This window comes from Palaemon carinicauda, chromosome 5 (genome assembly GCF_036898095.1).
Source record: "Palaemon carinicauda isolate YSFRI2023 chromosome 5, ASM3689809v2, whole genome shotgun sequence".
Classification (NCBI taxonomy): Eukaryota; Metazoa; Arthropoda; class Malacostraca; order Decapoda; family Palaemonidae; genus Palaemon; species Palaemon carinicauda.
Window position 1 is genome coordinate 165,960,048 of NC_090729.1, and position 16,445 is coordinate 165,976,492.

At 39.4% G+C, this 16,445-nt stretch overlaps 1 protein-coding gene across 5 annotated transcripts in view; it reads left to right on the top strand.

Annotated features, from left to right (window-relative positions):
* The window catches only part of LOC137641577 (transmembrane protein 53-B-like), a 70,952-nt gene that overhangs the window by 18,842 nt on the left and 35,665 nt on the right, over positions 1-16,445 (top strand). For 4 of the 5 annotated variants that reach the window (XM_068374276.1, XM_068374279.1, XM_068374277.1 and 1 more), the window contains exons 3-5: positions 592-750; positions 1,458-1,535; positions 4,214-4,387. In XM_068374276.1, coding sequence (XP_068230377.1) covers positions 592-750; positions 1,458-1,535; positions 4,214-4,387 — 411 coding nt within the window. The remainder of the gene's footprint in view (positions 1-591; positions 751-1,457; positions 1,536-4,213; positions 4,388-16,445) is intronic. The other variant, XM_068374280.1, reaches the window with a different exon arrangement.

The window sequence follows — 16,445 nt, forward strand, 5'->3', positions numbered from 1 at the left end:
ATATCTATGTGATGAGCAAAGATGCAGAACAGTTGGCCACAAAAGTAGCTGATATGGAAGTAGCAGGGCCAGGAACTGCAGAAAGGCCCAGGATATCTTAATAAAGAGGAGGGATTAAGATCTATACCTAATACATTACTGAAGATAGAGGAGAGAACTTATTTCACCTCGACCCTGTCGTAACGACTGGTTGTTCAGTATTTCAATACCTTTTGACTGATAATGTAAAATCTGTGCTCAAGGGAATGATTAATTTTTTCCTAGTAATCTTGTATAATATGATTTCCTGAAACTATCCATAGTCTACACATTGTATATATATATATATATATATATATATATATATATATATATATATATATATATATATATATATATATATAGTATAGTATCTGTTCTAATATTTATTTTGTTTAAGAAACTATAGGCGTATAGTGTAATTTATTTGTAATGCATTTTGTATGAATTAGATCACAATTACCAACAGGAGTTATTCTAGTTTATAAGATCTTTAGCAGTTATAAACATTCAGCATTCCTTTCTAGTTAACAAAAAAATTTGCAAATTCTTCATCAAAATTTTCTCTTGCAGTTACGACCTGCTTCGCTGATGGGGTTGAAAGCACAGACACATGTATTGCCAGCCATGGCCTTCATACAGTTTCGAAATGTGCACTCCCTGAAGTTATCTCGAGGTATAGAGTTCTTCCCAGCTTCCAGTGATTTACCTTTACCAAAGAATAGTATTCAGGTAATTTTCAAGACTTACAATAATCTTTTTATGTACAGTATGCACTTAACTTTTTGCAAAGATTAAGCCATGCATGTGTCAGTACAGGTCAGTAAAATGTGAAACTGGAGGTGACTCATTGAATCCGTTATAATTCATTTGATGTAAACCTCTTGCTCAGATAACCCTGGAACTGTCTCAGACTCTGCGTAGTAATGATTCATGGTATGTCATTATTAACAGTGACTGATGGTATGGGATGCTTGTACAGTACAATATATTAAATGTAGACGATAATGGGATGAGTTACCTAGTGAACTGATTTTGTCAGGGACAGATAGGGAGAAATAAATAATAGGGGCCTTAAGACTGTTTAATAATGTAGAAAACTTTAAAGTTTCGCAATGCAATCCAATATGAATTTGTTGGCTCAGATTTGATGTCTGTATTCAGGCATTGCAGAGGCACCATTTTTACTAAAGGAAATTGTGAGTAGAATAGCTGCTCCCTAATTTACTGTTATTGTTTATCACTACTGCATACGATTAGCTCCATCAGTTGAGAAAGTGTTCTCATTGCAATTCAATAATCAGTAGTAAATGGTTGAAAGACAAAAAAATTAAAGCACTTGAACATTTCACCTAATAAAGCTTCAAAATCCTCAACTGCTATTCTCCCTGAGTTGGAAATAGGTGTACTCCTCATCATAGCTTTTGCTCTTCTTCCAGAAACTTATTTTGAAGTTAATAGAAGATACAGTATTATGTAAAGCCTTTAGACAAAAATTTGGCTTTTCGCAGACTTCTGTGAGTACCTTCAATATCAGTTGTACTGTAGCTTGGAAAGGAAGTTGCTTTCATCTTATTAAAAATTTTACCAATTTCTTTTTTTATTCCATACATTGTAAATTATTTGTTTTCTTAATACATCTTTATTTGGTTTGTTCTCTGAATTGCTTCCCTATTGCTTTGTGTTGAATTTTGATTGATAATTTTTTGTCATCAGATTAGTCTACTTTAAACTCTTCCCAAGATCAGATTGTGTAATTTTGTCATGAAAAAAGTTTTAAGGGTAATCAATATTTTTTCAAGTCTATCCTAAAAATAAATAAAATCGTATTTTGTTTTCTTATAAAATAGCTCACCCCCTCTAGTGGAGAATGTGGATTATATTGCAGTGCATAGTAATCCTTGTGCATTGGTACGCCATATTTCCTTTGTCTTTTCAGTTTTTTGTCGGCTCGTCACAACATTTACTGGTACAGTAGTTGTTCTGTCTGCACTCTAGATTCTGGTTTTGTGATTTACAGATTAAAAAGGGATGTTAAAGGCCTTGCTATGCATTACAGGGAAAGTTGTTCATAGAATTTATTGCTGGGAGATAATGATCAAAAGTGCGATTTGAAAAATTGTTATGAGGAAGGAAGTTCCTTAACAGTTCCTCTCTTGAAAAAATATGTCGTTAGTGGCTGAACATGTTAAAGATTCTTGTCAGTTTTTTTTTTTTTCTTTTAGTTCAGGGGTAATACCAGAAAAAGACTAGACTAGTTGGTTAGAGTGAGAGTGAGGTTACTAATGCCACTTTGACTATTGCCAAAGTCACAGTGGTCGGCTAGTGCTCCTTTGGGCAAAGACAGCCTAGCCAAACCCGGTCTGTTTTGAATTTTAGGATTACTCTTCAAGTTGTGCCTAAGGATTCTAGTGAACCAGTCAGTAAGGATTCTGTTAGTATGCAGCAGATTATAGAGTCAGTAGCCCCACTTTCTCAGATTGTTTCATATCCTGTTTCTGTGATCCAGTCAGCTCTACATGACCTATTGATTTTGAGATAGAAGAGTTGGCTGGCAGTCTGGATCCTAATATACCTCTGGTCACTAAAGCAAGTGTTTGTGAACAGTCTTTTTAAACCTTTATCAATCAACGGGAAACATGGATTTTAAATTCTTCTTTAGAAACTTTGACTAGAGCTGAGAAACGTTGCATCATGTTTCAAATGGCAGCGGGAACATCCTGGTGTAGGTTTGGCCACTAGTTCACCACTAATTTCACCTAGTGCAGATGTAAAGGGTAGTAAATTAAAGTGAAAGCTAGATTCCAATTTAGAAGAGTCTGATGCAGGATCCTAAGGGTGTTTTATATCGGGGTGAATTTTCTGTTCAGATTTGTAAGAAAGTTGTTTCAGTTTCAAACCTAAGGGTCATCTGTGATGACTGTCTATTGTAATTTTCTCAAATATATTTTTGTAGTACAGTACTGTATTGTACAGTTATTAAATATTTTGAATCCTCCCAGATTATGGTTATTTATTTTCATAGCTCTTAAGCTTCAAAGACAAATTTTAAAAAGATGATAGAAATGCCCCTTAGGTGATGGTTTGTCTTGCAAGTCACCTTTTTAAAATGAACTTAATATTTTTTTTGTTTTAGTTTTTAATATTGGTATTCCATTTACAGATTCTTTTGCAAATGGACACCCCCTCTGGGCATGTTCAAAAGAACTAGTGTTACAATGGCACAGTTCAGCTATTATTTATCGAGGACCTTCAGCATATGAAGCATTTTGAGTCAGCTGGGAAAAATGTCTTCTAAATGTTTTCACTTCATGTCCACTGAAAAATTAGAATTCAGATTGCTTGAAAAATTAATATTTGTAAAGAATTAGCTACTCTTCATTTTGCAGCACCTTGTCTTACTAAATTAATCTTATCTCAGTATTCTGGTTCAGTAGTCTTAATAAGATACTAATTACTAAAAAGCATGGTAGTGTTCTTTCCTTTTTTCTGGTGAGAAATTTTTTTAGTTGGTCTTTGCTATTGGCATCACTCTAAAAGTAACATTACTGACTTCTGGTCATATTTTTAAGTTGTGTGTTGCATCTGCTACCACAAAATAATTGTAGATGAAATTGATACAGTACAAAGGCACTGAACAGTTTGGCATGAAATTGAATATGCATACTGTTGGGTTCTCTTGGCTTTGTTGAAACTGCATATGATTGTGTAATTTAGAATTTGTTGTGCAAAGTTTTACATGAAACATGGTTCTGAATCTCAAGTAACATTTACAGATGTCCTTTGCTATGTAGGATCTAATAAGTCTGATGTGATTATTTTTATACATGGATATAAACTTTTTATAACTCCTACTAACCATTTGACAATGAAATTTATGAACATTTCCTTTAATGTTTCATTGCCTTTCTTTGTAGAGAGAAATATTACAGAAATGTTTTTTTGTGAAAAAATGCTGTACAGTAATATTGTATTATGTGATGGTAATCCCTGAAGTAGTAAGGAAAAGGTCTGCAGTAATTAGATTTTTTTTCTTTAAGATTTTGGTTTTATAATTTTAGATATATGTTTTCTAACTTCATATGCTTGAACTTTACCTAGACTTTACAATAAATTTTATTTATAGTATTCTCATCATCCTTTAACTCAAACTCTGACTACATAATTCTATAATTAAATCTAAATTGTTTTGCAGCTGGGGCCTGCATATGCAGAACAGTCTCGACCAATGACTTTACTGTTCTGCTGGTTAATGTCCAAAGAAAAACACATAAGAAAATATGCAGACTTGTATAATAATATGGGATTTGATGTGCTGAAAGTCAGAGTAACGCCTTATGATCTCCTCCGTCCTACGAAAGGCTCACAGGTAAGTTTACACTTCCCCGTTTTGAAATCTCAAAAATTGAGTGTTCATATGAAGAAAAGTGAAATTAATATAGGAAATAAAGTTTTAAAGATTTCCTCTGGACAGCAGCCTTCATTTACATATCCAGATGATTTATAGATGTTATTTTGGTCTATCTGTATACTGTTTAAGTTTACTTTGAATTTACAAAATATCTTGCAAAAATATAATTTTATGATAGAATTTGTAATTATCTTACTCCCCTGATATTCATATCACTTCTCACTGGAAGCTTGGTTTTTATTGATGTTTACCCATAAAACTAAAAAATTTAGTTTTCTTTCTTTTTAATGGTCGTATGCCTTTATTAAAGTGCAGTAATGCAACAATATAGTAGTTAAAGGCAATAATCAATGGCTGGGGCAAGCCATAGTGCATTTGTATTCAGTCTTGAAATCAAAACTATTCCCAATCCTCTTGACCCCACAAGTCAGGTGGGAGGAGAGTGGGCTAAATGAACATCAGGCGAGTATATAAATAAAATCTATTATTAGAATTCTGTTATTTCTATGAACCTCCCCTGATGTTCACACTGCTGACTCCCACACTCTGAGGGAGGTGGGTCATCAGTGAAAGAAAGAGATATGTAAGTTGTTTATATATTTTAAGAAATTAGAATAATTAATATGTTAGACTTGCCTGTACTCTAGATCATTGGTAACAAACCATCTCAAAATACATTTTGAAATGGGGAACTTAAGATAGTTTCCCTAAATACTACCTCATCCTCCAATTACCTATTCAAATAAACCCCAGTACCATGTAATTAAAATTAGAATTCTTTTAATCTAGAAAAACTACAAATTTTACATAATTTGTATTTTTCAATATTAAACTTACCCGATAATCATGTAGCTGTCAACTCCGTTGCCCGACAGAATTCTACGGGAGGGATACGCCAGCTATCACTATACTAGAAGGGGGTGTACTCACAAGCGCCACCTGTGGCCAGGTACTACAGTACTTGTTGTTGACGCCACCTCACTTTTTCCTCTGTCGTGCTTCCGGCAAGACGTTCTTGGATACGCTTATGATTTTGGAGTATTGTTCACGGTTTGGTGAAGTATTTCTCTAAAATTTGCAGCTATTCGCTATACTGGAAACTTCTATGTTAGCTTAGCTAGCTTTTGGAATTAATTTAATTATGGTGACGAAGAGAGTATGAACTCTCTTTCACCTTTAAATGGCCGACCCTTCCCTTAGACGGAAGTGTTGGTGTCTAAGAGAGTATAGACTCTCTTTCTTAATTTTGTTATAGATTTATTTTATATCTCTCCGCCTTTTATAGGCCTCTTCGATTAACTTCCTTTTATTATAAACTTATTAAAATTAATTTTTATATTTGTTTATATTCGACCTTTCCTAATAGTAGGCGGTCTTTTCTTGGTACCGAAGTTAATTAACATTGAGCCCGTCATTTCGGTTTTACCTGTTAACATATTATGCTATTTTAATGTTTTTGAAAGAATTTCTTTGATAGTCTCGTACTGTTTTCAAAGTTGAACTAACGTTTTGTTTTTGTCTCTGCAGTTGTTGACGTTCAGAACGTTCAACTTGCGTTCTATCGTTACGATAGAGAGAGAATTTTCACGGTGTCACGTTGCAGTAAGAGTAACCGTGTCTAGCGTTTTGTTCATTCTTTCTTAACTTAATGGTTTTAATTCTAATAAAGGAACTTTTCATTCTGAGAAATATTTTCCTTTAACAATAATATGTTTTAACGATATATATGATTGGGCTCTTCTCTCAGGTTCTAAGTCAAGAGAGAGAGAGAGAGAGAGAGAGATAGAGACGGAGGGAGAAAGAGGAGGATAAACATTTCGTTCAAGCGAGTAACGTTGTTATCGTTTTTGCTCTTCTCCCTAGTCTCTTTAGGGGAAGAAGGTAAACGTTTCTAGAGAATTTAAACGTAGTTTATTTGATCTAGTGTTTAGTCTCTTTCCAGCCACTGAATTATTTATCTTTCATTAGATTTTTCTGTTACATTGTAATTCTGTTTTCGCAATTACTAACTTTTGAGAAAGGATAGAATTGCGTGTTTCAGGTACAAACCACTTAAAGTTTCGAGTTCAGTGAAATAAGTGCAAACAGAAAATCAAAAGTGATAAGTGATTAGCGCAAAGTGTCAGTGTTATGCGTGAGGGTACTTCTGTGCGTGCCAGTCGTCCTCCCAGTCCGGGACCTCTTGCAAGCTCCCAAGCCCAGGGGAGAAGCAATGTCGAAGGGCAAAAGGATTCGGCAGGCCTTGATCGGCGCACAGAAGTATCCTCGGTGGTTGCGGGCGTGTCTTACAGAGACCGTCACTCCCCCCCGCAGACGATTGAGCCCTTATTTTGCTCGTCTGCAGAAGAAATTTCGGGGAGAAAACGCTGGTCTCAGGTCTCAAGACCTCTTAAACGTAAAGTCCAGACCTATGCCAGACGTACGAAGTTAGAGTTCTACAACCCGGATGCAGTCATTGGGTTAGCTCTGACTCTCCGCAGTCATCAGGTGACTGCACACCTCCTAAGAGAGGTAAGGTGATGCCATAACAGACCTCATCTTCTGTTAAGGCTTTGCCTCAGCAGACCTTAGCGTCTGCCGACCCCAAGATGACTTTGCTGCAGTCCATGCAGTCACAGCTTGCGGTCTTAATGCGTGAGTGTCAGGCTGAGAAGGTTACACCTCCTCCTGCGATCGCTCCGCCTCACCGCAGTCCAGTCTGCCAGGCGTACGATGTTGAGGTTCCTCAGGATACCTTACCGCGTACTGAGTTGCCAGTTACCAGCGGTGTGCAGCAACCTCCGCCTTCCTTAAGGCAACCTCAGCAATGGGAGCAGGAATCTTATGCCTTACTTCCTCCGCTTCCGCTTGCGGTTCCACCAGAGAGGCAACAATCTCTTGAGGTACGACTACCTCTTCCATCAATGAGGCAGCCACCTCAGCACTCGCTGCAGCTTAGGCTAGCTCCTCAGGAACCTCAACTCGCGAGACAAGAACTGCGTTCTGCGCAGCCGCTACATCAACTCTCGCAGCTCACACCTCAGGAACCTTAACTCGTTCCTCAGGAACCTGCTACTGCGCATCCGCAACCCTTACAGCAAGCGCAACTCTTGAGGCAGCAACCTCATGCTATGAGTCAGCCACCTCAACGCATGCATCTGCCACTTTCTCCTCAACTTAATAAATTACAAATGACAATAATAACACCTCATTACTTTCATAACTTGCATTTGTAATCATATACATGTATGCCTACACAAACATTATGATAATGGAGGTTATTTGTCTTACTTATATAAAAATATATATGTATTCCTTGCAATATATTTTTAACAATATCGCTAAATATGGCAAAAATATCTTCAAAACAAAAATGAATCATGAGCTATGAATGTAAGGTAAATATTATGTTGATATTAAAACCCCATGCAAGCATGCATGAAGCACTCTAGCACTGGTCATGGAATTTCTGAGAAATGTTAAACGCCATGCAACACGCTCTGCTTACCTTACAGCATGCTCTACATACAGCATGCTCTGCATACAGCATGCTCTGCATACAGCATGCTCTGCATACAGCATGCTCTGCATTCAGCATGCTCTGCATACAACATGCTCTACATACAGCATGCTCTGCATACAGCATGCTCTGCATACAACATGCTCTGCATACAGCATGCTCTGCATTCAGCATGCTCTGCATACAACATGCTCTGCATACAGCATGCTCTGCATTCAGCATGCTCTGCATACAACATGCTCTACATACAGCATGCTCTGCATACAGCATGCTCTGCATACAACATGCTCTGCATACCTTACCGCATGCTTCTCAGTCATACATCTTTGGTTGTTGCCAACTCACTAGACTGTCAAGCAGTTTCATAACGTTGCCTTCTAGTCTGCTGCTTTTGCACCATTGAAACCCTCACTGAGAGAACTTAACTTTTCTCGGATATGGTCCCTGTAGATGAGAAAGTGCTTTTCTCCCTCCTTCTGATATTCCCTTGAGGACTCTGTCATTTGGAGAGGAGCCTTTAGCTGCGTAGCCTCCTATGGACTTTTATTTAAGCATAACATGCTTCCAGGGAAGGTAATGGTTCCACTTCAGTCACTAACCCCGTCTGTTACCACACCTGCTCCCTTAGACCTTGAGCTGTGTTGCAAGACATGCAGTCCAAGCTTAGTCCTTGTTAAAGGATTTTTTGTTTACGGAGTCAGTGTGTCACTGGGAAGACGTTCAACAACCAGCAGAAGTGACTTGTTGTGACGCAGTGCGGCAACCTCAGCAACCCGATAAGGAGTTGTCTGTACGACCCAGACAGTCTAGACAGCTTCGGGTTGTCACTGTACTTCCTCGCTTCCCCATGGTTGACAGTTCACAGACTGTGCAGCAGTACCATGATCTTGTGTCCGGCTCCGTCAGACGACTGGCTTTTAAGAGCTCCCACAAGTCGTCGCTGTCTGGAGATTCTCAGATGGACTATGGATTTGACCAAGGAACTGGGCCTCCTGGTCAATTTTGAGGAGTCTCAGCTCATCCCATCCCAGACCATTGTCTCCCTGGGTATGGATCTTCAGAGTCGAGCTTTTCGGGCTTTTCCGTCGGCCCCAAGGATCTTCCAAGCCCTAGAATGCATCCAGAGCATGCTGAGAAGGAACCGATGCTCAGTCAGGTAGGGGATGAGTCTAACAGGGACACTTTCATCGCTGGCCCTGTTCATCGTGTTAGGGAGAATCCTCCTCCCCCCCCTTCAGTATCATCTAGCTGCTCACTGGATAAAGGACATGACGCTAGAGACGGTCTCAGTTCCTGTTTCCGAAGAGAGGAGGTCTTCTCTCGCGTGGTGTAAGAACAGCTTTCTTCTCAAGGAAGTCTACCTTTGGCTGTTCAGAAACCCGACCGCCGTCTCCTCTCGGACACATCAGACACGGGCTGGGGTGCGACTTTGGACGGACAGGAATGATCGAGAACATGGAATCAGGAGCAAAGGACACTTCACATCAATTGCAGGAGTTGTTGGCGGTTCTTCTGGCCTTGATAAACTTCAAGTCCCTCCAGCTTAACAAAGTGGTGGAGGTGGACTCTGACAACACCACAGCCCTGGCTTACATCTTCAAGCAGGGAGGGACTCTTTCGTGAAGTTGTTCTAGATCGCAAGGGACCTCCTCATCTGGTCTAAAGATCGAAAGCTCACGCTGGTAACGAGGTTCATTCAGGGCGGTATGAATGTCATGGCAGATCACCTCAGCCGGAAGGGTCAGGTCATCCCCACAGAGTGGACCCTTCACAAGAATGTTTGCAGCAGACTTTGGGCCCTGTGGGGTCAGCCAACCATAGATCTGTTCGCTACCTCGATAACCTAGAGACTCCTATTGTATTGTTCTCCGATTCCAGACCCAGCAGCAGTTCACGTGGATGCTTTTCTGCTGGATTGGTTCCATCTCGACCTGTATGCATTCCCGCCGTTCAAGATTGTCAACAGGGTACTTCAGAAGTTCTCCTCTCGCAAGGGACACGGCTGACGTTGGTTGGCTCCGCTATGGCCCGCGAGAGAATGGTTCTTAGAGGTACTGCAATGGCTGGTCGACATTCCCAGGACTCTTCCTCTAGGAGTGAACCTTCTACGTCTACCTCACGTAAAGAAGGTACACCCAATCCTCCACGCTCTTCGTCTGACTGCCTTCAGACTTTCGAAAGACTCTCAAGAGCTAGGGGCTTTTCGAAGGAGGCAGCCAGAGCGATTGCCAAAGCAAGGAGAACATCCACTCTCGGAATCTATCAGTCTCAAGGGGAAGTCTTCCGTAGCTGGTACAAGACCAATGCAGTTTCCTCAACCAGTACCACTGTAACCCAGATTGCTGACTTCCTGTTATATCTAAGGAAAGTAAGATCCCTTTCAGCTCCTTCGATCAAGGGTTACAGAAGTATGTTGGCAGCGGTTTTCCGCCACAGAGGCTTGGATCTTTCCACCAACAAAGATCTACAGGACCTCCCTAGGTCTTTTGAGACCTCAAAGGAACGTCGGTTGTCCACTCCAGGCTGGAATCTAGACGTGGTCCTAAGGTTCCTTATGTCATCAAGATTTGAACCTCTCCAATCAGCCTCTTTTTAGGACCTCACATTAAAAACTCTTTTCCTCGTGTGCTTGACAACAGCTAAAAGAGTAAGTGAGATCCACGCCTTCAGCAGGATCATTGTTTTCACTTCTGAAACGGCTACATGTTCCTTGCAGCTCGGCTTTTTGCTAAACGAGCTTCCTTCACGTCCTTGGCCTAAGTCGTTCGAGATCCCAAGCCTGTCCAACTTGGTGGGGAATGAACTGGAGAGAGTACTTTGCCCAGTTAGAGCTCTTAGGTACTATCTAAAAAGGTCTTAACCTTTACGAGGACAATCAGAAGCCTTATAGTGTGCTATCAAGAAACCTTCTTTTCCAAGTTCTAAGAACTCAGTTTCTGACTATTCAGGCTTCTGATTAGAGAAACACATTCTCATCTGAAGGAAGAAGACCTTGCTTTGCTGAAGGTAAGGACACATGAAGTGGGAGCTGTGGCTACTTCTGTGGCCTTCAAACAGAGCCATTCTCTGCAGAGTGTTATGGATGCAACCTATTGGAGAAGCAAGTCAGTGTTCGCATCATTCTATCTCAAAGATGTCCAGTCTCTTTACGAGTACTGCTACACCCTGGGACCATTCGTAGCAACGAATGCAGTAGTAGGCGAGGGCTCAGCCACTACATTCCCATAATCCCATAACCTTTTAACCTTTCTCTTGAATACTTTTTATGGGTTGTACGGTCGGCTAAGAAGCCTTCCACATCCTTGTTGATTTGGCGGGTGGTCAATTCTTTCTTGAGAAGCGCCGAGGTTAAAGGTTGTGATGAGGTCCTTTAGTATGGGTTGCAGCCCTTGATACTTTAGCACCTTTGAGTTGATTCAGCCTTCCAAGAGGAACGCTGCGCTCAGTAAGGAAGACGATCTTATTAAAGGCAGAGTAACGGTTCAAGTCGACTTCCTTACCAGGTACTTATTATTTCATTGTTATTGTGGATAACTGATTATATGAAATACGGGATACTTAGCTATCCTTTAGTCTTGTACACTGGTTTTTCACCCACCCCCCTGGGTGTGAATCAGCTACATGATTATCGGGTAAGTTTAATATTGAAAAATGTTATTTTCATTAGTAAAATAAATTTTTGAATATACTTACCCGATAATCATGATTTAATTGACCCACCCTTCCTCCCCATAGAGAACCAGTGGACCGAGGAAAAAGTGAGGTGGCGTCAACAACAAGTACTGTAGTACCTGGCCACAGGTGGCGCTTGTGAGTACACCCCCTTCTAGTATAGTGATAGCTGGCGTATCCCTCCCGTAGAATTCTGTCGGGCAACGGAGTTGACAGCTACATGATTATCGGGTAAGTATATTCAAAAATTTATTTTACTAATGAAAATAACATTTTTCCTTGCTATACAAACATGAGTCACAAAGCGTGTTTTCTATGACTGGCCAATCAAAAATTTGGTTGATTGCTCATGATCTATTGCTGGTTAAATGCAGCGGATGCGCAAGTAGCAAGTGGACGATTGCTCACAATGTCTCCTCACAACACTCACCTAGTCAAAGACTTGCGGGCTGGTTGAGGCGGGACCTTTGGTAAAGGACTCAGGTTTTTTATTTGCAGTTTATTCCTATGTGGATATACAAACTTTGAGTCATTTATATGGGTAGTCTTCCTTAGGAGGGAGGGAGGAAGTCTTAGTGATGTTGAGAGGTATACCCTTCTTCTCTGGAAGATCTAATTACTATAAGTAATAGAAAAAGATCAATGTGAACCGTTAGAGGTTAGAGGACAGTGTAGCTGGCTTGTAAAGAGGCAAGGCCAAACTTCAGATTCTTGTCAGGAGTGAAGTCTCTGTGAAGTAAGAGTTATACTCTTCTCTGATACAATTGCAATAAATAATACTAGCCAATCAAATAGACCCGCCAGAGAACAGAGTAACCGGCTCATGGAAAGGCAAGGCTGCTCATTCAAATTTAAAAATGGAAGCTTCACCGGGGTGAGGTGGTATGAACATTAAATGTTACATAACAAAAAATTATCCTTTATAGTATATCATCAAATACAAAGGGAATGAGGCACACTTACTTGCATTAGGGTGAAAACCCAAGGCAGGCTTCAAGCCCCATCAAGATCATTTACTGCCTTTAAGAGTTCCTCCTAGCAAATAATGTTGAGAATAATTAGGCATGAGGCTACAACTGGCACGTGTCCCGTGAGAGCTGGCAGTTAGGTCATTTGTTGTGATGCTACCATAAGGCCTATCGAGAGGGTGTCCAAAGACTTGAAAGTGCCACCTTTAGAGCCATCATAGTGAGTATAGGAATGTGATATCTGGTGTTCCACAGGGTAGTGTTCTTGGCCCATTACTTTTCATACTATATACACATGACATGTGGTTTGGCATAGAAAACAAGCTTATTGCATATGCAGATGATGCTACTCTCTCTGCATCAATTCCATCCCCTGAATGTAGATCTGAGGTTACTGAATCCCTTAATAGAGATCTAGCTAAAATTAGTGCATGGTGCAAATTGTGGGGTATAAAGTTGAATCCTAACAAAACTCAAAGTATGATTGTAAGTAGGTCAAGGACAGTGGCTCCTCAACATCCGGATCTCAGTATTGATAATGTTTTTTTAACTTTGTATGACTCTTTTAGAATTTTAAGTGTGATTCTTGACAGCAAATTTACTTTTGAGAAACACATTAGGTCTGTGTCTTCTTCAGTTGCACAAAAAATTTGCTTATTGAGAAAGTCTTTCAAGATTTTCGGTGATCAATCTATTCTGAAGAAGTGTTTTAATTCTTTCATTCTACCTTGTTTTGAGTATTGTTCTCCTGTCTGGTCTTCAGCTGCTGATTCTCATCTTAATTTGTTGGACAGAAACTTACGGTCTATTAAATTTCTTATTCCTGATCTAGATATTAATCTTTGGCACTGTTGTTCAATTACTGTAGTTCATTATGCATGTTGCATAAGATTATTCATAATTCTGACCATCCTTTACATTCAGATCTTCCTGGAAAATTCCATCCTGTTCGATATACTAGGCAGGCAGTTAATTCTAATAGCCAGGCCTTCTCCATCATGAGGCTCAATACTACACAGTATTCTAGAAGTTTTATTCCAGCTTTGACTAAGTTGTGGAATGATCTTCCTAATCGGGTAGTTGAATCAGTAGAACTTCAAAAGTTCAAAGTTGCAGCAAATGTTTTCATATTGAACAGGCTGACATAAGTCTGTTTATAGTTTATATATGACATATCTGTTTTGACGTTATTGTTTGTAGAATGATTTATTGTTAATTTGTTCAAATCATTTATTTATTTCCTTTCCTCACTGGGCTATTTTTCTCTGTTGGAGCCCTTGGGCTTATAGCATCTTGCTTTTCCAAATAGGGTTGTAGCTTGGATAGTAATAATAATAATAATTCTCTCCCCTGAGAGTGCATAGGTTCTTCAGATAGTTTTCATTACTCAAAAAAAGTGTAAGTGACTATTTGCTTCTGGAGCAGCCAAAAGGGGGTGATATGTCCCAGCTATTTGTTCTATCAGAAACTCGCACTGCTCTACGTGATAGAATAACTAGTTGTTCGTATGATTAGGAACCTCTTCGAGAGAAAATATCGTGGAAGAGTTAACCTGAGTTCTTTTCCAACCGGAGTCTGGATTTGTTCATAGAACCAGAAACAGGAAAGGTGGCAGGTTCTTTGATGCCATGTGATCAAGGGGGGTCCCTAGCAACTCAACCCCATAAAGATGGTCTGTTTTCATGTTAGGCCTTAACCAACAGGGTAGCCATGTTCAGGATGAAGAATTCACTTCTGATCTGTGAGCACCAACAGAGGAGAATACATAGTATCCCTGGGGAGAGGGGTTATAGTAGTACTCTTTATGCATGGACTTCTGAGAGGCAAGAAATAGAAAATGTACAAATGAAATTCACTGGATCTGGTTCTCATTATCCAAATGAGAATAAAATAACTCCAAAAAATATAGTATTTTCCAAGTTTGGTTTCTGAAAAAAAAGGACCCCGTAAGTAGGGCATCAGCCATTTCGATGGCTAACAAGAAATCTAGTAAAATCAAATGATTCATGACAGGAAAACACTAGGGCCAAGCTTAATCAAGAGGTATGGAGGACATATTTCTCCTAGCCATACCTGGTTAGTACTCATATATATACAGTAGTCATGACTGCTCCTACTTGGTGATGACATCACTCCATGGGTCTAGGCCTTTTCATAAAGGCATATCTTACTACTAAAAGTCCCTATGCATAAGTGACTTCTTATCTTTTCCAGAGAGACTTTTTAGCCTCTCTAGTCTTAGAAGGGAGTGCCAAAGTTCTGATTAACAGGAGTTTTTATTCTTAAGACATCATGTCCCCCCAGGGATATGAGAAGCCAAGGTTTTTCTGACCACGGAGGGGTTCTGTGTACAGTACTCATAGTCTTCCGACGCTAAACACCACTCGCACCAAGAATACTCTTATATCTAGCAGAGACATTGCTTCTCAGGATGGGTAAATATTTCCCAGAGAAATAGGGTTCTGTCATCCAAAATCTGGTTTTGGGGTTGACCATTCTTTCTGAAAACAGAAAAGGTGTTGGTTTATGGTAAAAAAAGAAAAAAAAAATTCCTTAAGAGACAATTCCAAGGCAGTTAAAGCTATTGGCTTGAAGGTTCAAACATGGTTATCCTCAGAAAGTAACGTAAAAACGTTGCATTTGAGTCCAGGTATCCACTTGAGCAATTACTTTATCAGTCTTATTTACTATACTGTACACTAAAAAAAGGACCCAAAATAGGAGAATACATCAATAAATGGTTCTGAACCTCAGACACTATCCCAACCTTTGAGGCACATACTTGTTATTTTCTCCTAATCACAAAACACACACAAGCTGCTACAGCTTTGGAAACTATATGCAAGTTTTACCTAAACATGTCAGATAATGTAAAACCAGATTCAAATATTAATGGCCTAGAAATTTCTCTAATATAAGATTAGAAATAACTCCTACTATAGCATCTCCAAAGGAATTTAAAAAATACTTCCTACTTTATTACCCACAAACAGTATTTCTTTAGTAAACCATCTTTCAAACCTTGCATTTAAATATTTTGTCTATTCCCATTAATGATGGGCCCAAGGGAGGAATTTTATTGTAATCTAGGACAAGATTTGGAAATAGATTTGTTTTATGCAAGTTGGAATGTCTTTGTGGCATAGAAGGCTTCAACAATAAATGAGAACCAAAATTACTGGCCTTTCTTGCTTCTGAGATAACAGTTTATTGATTCTATCCAAAACAAATTGGTAGAATTGAGGTGTTTAAATAGTCTTGGAAATAGCCATTTCTAGTGGCTTTGTCAGATCTTCAGTAACTTGATGATTGAAAAGGAAATACATCATCCGAGTCGGGTTCTTCCTATGTGTTTTCTTCATCCTCATCTTCCTATCCAGAAAGATGATCAGAGGCATTTCTTAATGGTTTTCCTGTTTGTTTACATTTCTGTATGGAAAGTGCTACATATTTCTTTTGTTAAGATACTTGTTTTGGTAGTTGAGATAGGTTACTAGCACTTTACACCAGTAATGAGTTAGTGGATGACCTTACAAGTGAATGATACACACTACCATCCAAGACATAATGAAACTAATCAGCTTTTGCAGAAACTTTACCATACATTTGGCTCCAAGAGAATTATATGATATGCCACGACTTCTAGTTACAAAATATGAGTTTTAAATATTTAACTTAGCCGGTGAATATATAATAGCTGCTACTCAGCGGCTCGACAGAAAACACACTAAAAAAATCGCGAGCGATCGCTATGAAGGTTGCGGGTGTGCCCACCAGCGCCAACTATCGGCCAGATACCACTCTTGCATGTAAACAAACCCTTCAATTCTTCTCTGTCGACCTTGACGACAAGACGTATCATTACTCGCTGTAGAAC